General features: G+C 40.9%; 1 protein-coding gene across 1 annotated transcript; it reads right to left on the bottom strand.

The window, feature by feature from the left end:
- Window positions 1-391: 391 nt before the first annotated feature.
- LOC139580759 (protein Tob1-like) lies at window positions 392-3,975 on the bottom strand. The gene is made up of 2 exons (XM_071409742.1): window positions 3,735-3,975; window positions 392-2,491 (listed from the first exon to the last, which is right to left on the bottom strand). The coding sequence occupies exon 2, from the start codon at window positions 2,320-2,322 to the stop codon at window positions 1,330-1,332; it is 993 nt and encodes a 330-aa protein (XP_071265843.1). The 5' UTR covers window positions 2,323-2,491; window positions 3,735-3,975; the 3' UTR covers window positions 392-1,329.
- Window positions 3,976-5,979: the final 2,004 nt, after the last annotated feature.

The following is a 5,979-nucleotide window of genomic DNA, read 5'->3' as shown; positions in this document are numbered from 1 at the left end:
CTGGGTATGGTTTTAGAGAAACTGGCAATTCATTCTGTCCATTGGCTTCGTGCATTTTATCTTAAACCGCCATTGGGCATGAGACATATGGTTCTACACTAACATGGCTATCATTAGCCTTCTTTATCTGTCCAGGGCCAAGGCTTTCCCAAAAGCCAAGGTTGTTCAGAAGGTGGATGTGAAATGATCAGCCTTACTGTTGGACTACTATAATGGAACACACCAACACCATCCCTGGCATAGTGAGGAGTCAGGCCTTGCCCTGATTGAGCCTAAATAAATCCCCCATGTAATAAGTTATTTGTAGCAAGATGACCAATGAGCTTTTGAGTCTAATAAATGCAAGTGTGCTTCCTGTCCTCAACAATAAATCCAATGTCCACAAATCACATTGACTAGTTTATTTTATTAAAAAGACCAGGGTGCAAATATGAAATTAAAAAAAAATAAAGACCAGCATATAATTTAAGCATTTTTAATACAAACTTAATATAAACTCTGTCCCTCTTGACATGTAAGACACTGACTCAATACTTTTTTTAATACTGTATTTTTATCAAGTATTGCACAATGTTGGTACAAAATTAATTTATACGATTACATTTGTCCATAATATAGCAAAATCGGTCAACTCTTAACAGAAAATACAACTCGTACACTTTGAATTCCACCACTAAGGAATACTATGTACACAATCTTTAGAATATTTGATGCATTTTAAAGATGGATTTCTTTCTTAAAAAATAAAATAAAAAAAATAACGAAAAGCTGCTGCAGCCATCACAGATCACTGGAGTAGTAAAAAGATATAAATGCAATACCATGTCATAGAAACAATATACTCTGATATCTTACAAACTCTGTACTAAATTATACAGTTAGAAAAAGACCAAGTAACCCCATGTAGTGCCAATTCATAAAAATCAGCCATGTCTTACCACCTGTAAAATACTGTATGAGGCCTGAACTTGAAGATTGTATTATTATTCTTTTTCTCATGTTACGGAGCATTTTTTTGTTTTTCCCAACATAGTAAAAAAATTGTGCTTGGTTGGCAAAAAGGAAAAGAGAAACACAATGCATGTTGAATTTAAGTAACCAAGCTTGGACGCATTTGTACAACAAGCTTTAAGCAAAAGACTCAAGGGGGTAGAAAAAAATAAATAAAATAAAACTTGGGCACATGCTGCTTCACTGACTAGACAGAGCTCCTCAGAGGACCCACGTCATGATTTCCTTGAAAGTCCAGTTCTTCTTAATGTGTGTGTTTTTCCTTCTCTTCGAGCCACCGTCGTCATTCATAAATAACATCACGTTGTCGTTTCAGGTTTAGTTAGCCATCACCGGCTGGAATTGCTGGTTCGAATACTGCATGTTGCCGAGACTGAAGTTCAGCCCATCCATGATGGACTTGTCATTGAGACCGCCGTAGGCCGCGAACACATCAAAGGCATTGTTGTACTGCAGCGGGCTGAGTGCCCCCTCGCTGGGGAACACTCCACTGGGGCTCCCCTGACCCTGCAGGCTTGGAAACACAAACTCCTTAGCATTAGGAGAGAGTGCCGAGGCCTTCTGCTGCTGGCCCAGGCCATACAGAGAGAGCATGGAGGTGGACATAGCTTTTTGCTTCAGCAAGGTGTTCACATTCAGCCCGAGGTTGTTGGTGGGGGAGGTGCGGGCCACCTTGTTGCAGTTTCCTCCGTTGCCGCCATTACCGTTGTTGCGGCCGGAGCTCTTCATCTTGGTGGAGCCGAACTTGGTGGCTGCAAAGGTGGCGGTGGTGAAGGTTATAGGCTGGGTGGAGCGTGGCATGAAGGAGGGGCTGACAGCCGCAGACTGCCCAAAGGATGGGGAGGGAGAGCTGGACTCAGAACAGGCCCCAATAGGGTCACTGATGGGCATGAAGACCTGGGCCTCTGGGTTGAAGCTGTTCTTGATCTCCTTGTCCAGCTCGGACCCGTTGTTCTCATTATTATCGTCCACGTACAGCACCTTGACCGGCCCCTTCTCCCCAATCTGGTAGGACACCTCAAAGGGGTCAATCCACACACTAAGGTCCTGAGGGAGGTTATTCCGGACATCTTCAATGTCCAGGCCACTCTCCTTGGCTGCCTGCTCCACCACAGGGTCCACCTTCTCCCCTACATGGATGCACCTGTACCCAGAGCCCTTATATGGCTTATCAGTGTACCAGTGGCCTTCATACTTCTTCTTCAGCTGCCTCTCGAGCTCCTCACCGAAGATGTTCACACGCCTTCTGGGGAGTTTGTTGTACAAATAGGAAATAATAAAGTTGAGGGCTACTTGGATTTCAAGCTGCATAGCTGCTTCACGGTTGCGGCAGGTTGTTTTTTCGTTATTGAGTTGGTATTCCTGAGTGTTGCAAAAACCTCCAAGGCAGTGGTGATTAGTTTGGGCCAAACAGGGACACTGATTAAGTGCTGGTTGCTGAAACCGATATCCTTCCTTTCACAGGGTAGGGTTCCTAAACCTGGAATAAGAGGGAAGCGACATTAAACATTAAAAAAAATATGCTATACAGCTAAATCTACTGTCCAATAGTATAACTGCATATTCATACAAGTAATATGTACGAGTCCACCCATACAAAAAAAAAAGTATGCACGCATGAATAAGTCACTTTGGATATGGTTTGCTAAATGGCATATATTATTTTAGCTCAGTTGGAAAGCTGTTGGCCTTATAAGCCTGATTGCATTTACAGTTCAGCCATTCACTTCCCTGTACACTGCATTGCTGTGTCTAGGTAGGCTGTACAACATTAGCAGTTATAAATAGGGCTGTGTTCCCCAGCGGTTTTCTAGCATTAGTGACAACTAAAGGCAAGCATAGTTGACCTCTGGACAATGGTGGCTCATGGCCCCTTTTAATGCAATTAAAGCAATTTAGCCAATGATCCGAGACATTGTATCCTCACACGATATAATCTGAGCAATAATTGTACACTCACGTCCAATTCATTTGATATGATGAGATGGAAGAATAATATTGGTTAGTGATGGTAACAGGAGAAACCGGGCACAAACATTGGCTAGAATGTAAGCGAGCAGCTGGTGAACTGAACTAGCTGCAATCCCAGAGAGCCTTGTTACGTAATCCTCATTGAATTTCTGATCACGACCATAGCTAGCTAGATGCCTTTATTAGAAATGACTGGTAATACTAGCTATATCTGAGATTATACGAATGGTCAAAACGTCCAAGCCAAATCCTTATCATAGCTTTGCTTGCTTCACTTGAATCCAACCAATAACGTCGCTAGCTAGTTTTAACGAAATGGTTAGCTAGCTACGCAACCAGGATGTGAAGGGGATGTAGGCTAAACTGCAGCTGGCATACCGGAGGTTTTAGCCTGATAAATACAGTGAAGGGGATTCACGCTCATCGGATAAGGTGTGTTGGCTTGCCCCAAATATCCTTTACGGTTGTTCAATTACCACCAAGGTAGCTAAAACGCTGGTTCTGTTTTTTAGCCTAAATTAGACTGATGTATGGGTTTCTAACTAGCCGTCTAGATATCACACTATCGTTAGCTATAGAAGTTAACGCGTTAACTAGTATCTATCACGTTAACCAACCTAACGTTAGTTACCCAACCAAAACAAGACAGAATATGCGGTCGTTAGCTTGTCAAATCCCTGGAGACAAGCTAATGCTTAAATGACTGCCTTGCTAACGACTTATATTGAAGTGATGAAGAGAATTATACTTACATTTAGAGTTCAACAAATTCACCTCAGGTCCTTGCACTGTCTGAAGACCGATTGAATGGCTTGCTAACGTAACAAAATAACGAGATGGTTACTTCCTTCTTGTACAAAATCTACTGCTGTAACTATAAATCTAAATTATTATTCCAGTCGAGTTATGTGGAGGTCAATTGGAGTTTTGGAATATCTCTGCGATATTGCTAACCCCCTACTGCCTGGGAGTTTTTACAACTCTGCCCTTTAAATTGCGGACTGTCTTGTTTATATAGGTTGTACTCCGCCACGGACATAAAGTAGGCGGTGATATGGCTCTCAGAGGTCAACACCAAATAACGCTATTCTATTGGCCAAACTCGTCTTTCGTCATTCGTGAACAACTTAATCTTACGTCCCAATTGTAGGTTCTGCAAGTCAGTCAATAATAATGGTCTATTACGCTAGTGGTAAGCTTTTCATGTTCATTGGGACTACATATTGTTGTCATAATGTTGAATGAAGATTGTTGAGATACTGAACATAAATAACTTATTTGGTGGTTTATGTACAATGAAAGTAGTAAATCGAAGAAAACTCATTTGTATAGCAAACCAACTGACACTGAAACGGGTTAGATATATTGACTCAAATATCAGAGACAATGATTTGTTGTAGTTGCTCTAATTATGGCCAAAGATTACGCCTGTATGATTATTTCGTAAATTCAATAAGCGTTGTGAGACGTTGTGCCAAAAAGTATGTAGAAAGGGAGAAGTAGTGCACAGACCGTTTGGCGGAAGGACATATGTCACCGTGTAGGAATTTGCTCTGTTCAAATCAAATTGTTTTGGTCGCATACACATATTTTGCAGATGTTATCGCAGGTGCAGCGAAACGCTCATGTTTCTAGCTCCAACAGTGAAGTAATACCTAACAATGCAAAATGTGTGTACAGCAGTAGTTTTTAGGATGAACCTTGACTAGAATACAGTATATCACAGGAGGCTGCTAAGGGGAGGATTACTCATAATAATAGCCAGAACTGTGCGATTGGAATGGCATCAGACACGTGGAAACCATGTGTTTGATGTATTTTATACCATTCCACTCATACTGCTCCAGCCATTACCACTAGTCTGTCCTCCCCAGTTAAGGTGCCGCCAACCTCCTGTGCAGTATTGTAAATAAGAATATGTTCTTAACTGACTTGCCTAGTTAAATAAAGGTTAAATATAAAATGATATATATATATACATATGAAGTGGGTAAAACAGTATGTAAACATATTTAAGGTGACTAGAGTTCAATGACTATGTGCAGTGTCTTCAGAAAGTATTCATACACCTTGACTTATTCCACATTTTGTTGTGTTACTTCTAAAATCATGGTTTTAGACATTTTTGCAAATGTATTATAAATGAAATACAGAAATATCTCATTTACATAAGTATTCACACACCTGAGTCAATACATGTTAGAATCACCTTTGGCAGTGATTACAGCTTTGAGTCGTTCTGTGTAAGTCTCTAAGAGCTTTGCACACCTGGATTGTACAATATTTGCACATTATTCTTTTCAGAATTATTCGGGCTCTGTCAAGTTCGTTGTTGATCATTGCTAGACAGCCGTTTTCAAGTCTTGCCATAGATTTTCAAGCCGATTTAAGTGAAAACTGTAACTAGGCCACTCTGGAACATTCAAATGCATCTTGGTAAGCAACTCCAGTGTATATTTGGCCTTGTGTTTTAGGTTATTGTCCTGCTGAAAGGTGAATTTGTCTCCCAGTGTCTATTGGAAAGCAGACTGAACCAGGTTTTCCTTTAGGATTTTGCAGAGATAACTCTGTTCCGCTTCTTTTTATCCTAAAAACTCCCTAGTCCTTTCCGATGACAAGCATACCCATAACATGATGCAGCCACCACCATGCTTGAAAATACGAAGAGTGGTACTCAGTGATGTGATGTGTTTGATTTTGCCTCAAAGATAACACTTTGTATTCAGGACATAAAGTCAATTTCTTTGCCTCGTTGCAAACAGGATGCATGTTTTTGGAATATTTTTATTCTGTACAGGCTACCTTCTTTTCACGCTGTCATTTAGGTTACTATTGTGGAGTAACTACAATGTTGTTGATCCCTCTTCAGTTTTCTCCTATCGCAGCCATTCAACACTGTAACTGTTTTAAAGTCACCATTGACCTCATGGTGAAATCCCTGAGCAGTTTCCTTCCACACCGACAGCTGAGTTAGGAAGGACGCTTGTATCTTTGGAG

The sequence above is a fragment of the Salvelinus alpinus genome, chromosome 7 (assembly GCF_045679555.1).
Source record: "Salvelinus alpinus chromosome 7, SLU_Salpinus.1, whole genome shotgun sequence".
NCBI classification, from domain to species: Eukaryota; Metazoa; Chordata; class Actinopteri; order Salmoniformes; family Salmonidae; genus Salvelinus; species Salvelinus alpinus.
This window is presented reverse-complemented; position numbering and strand designations above follow the sequence as displayed.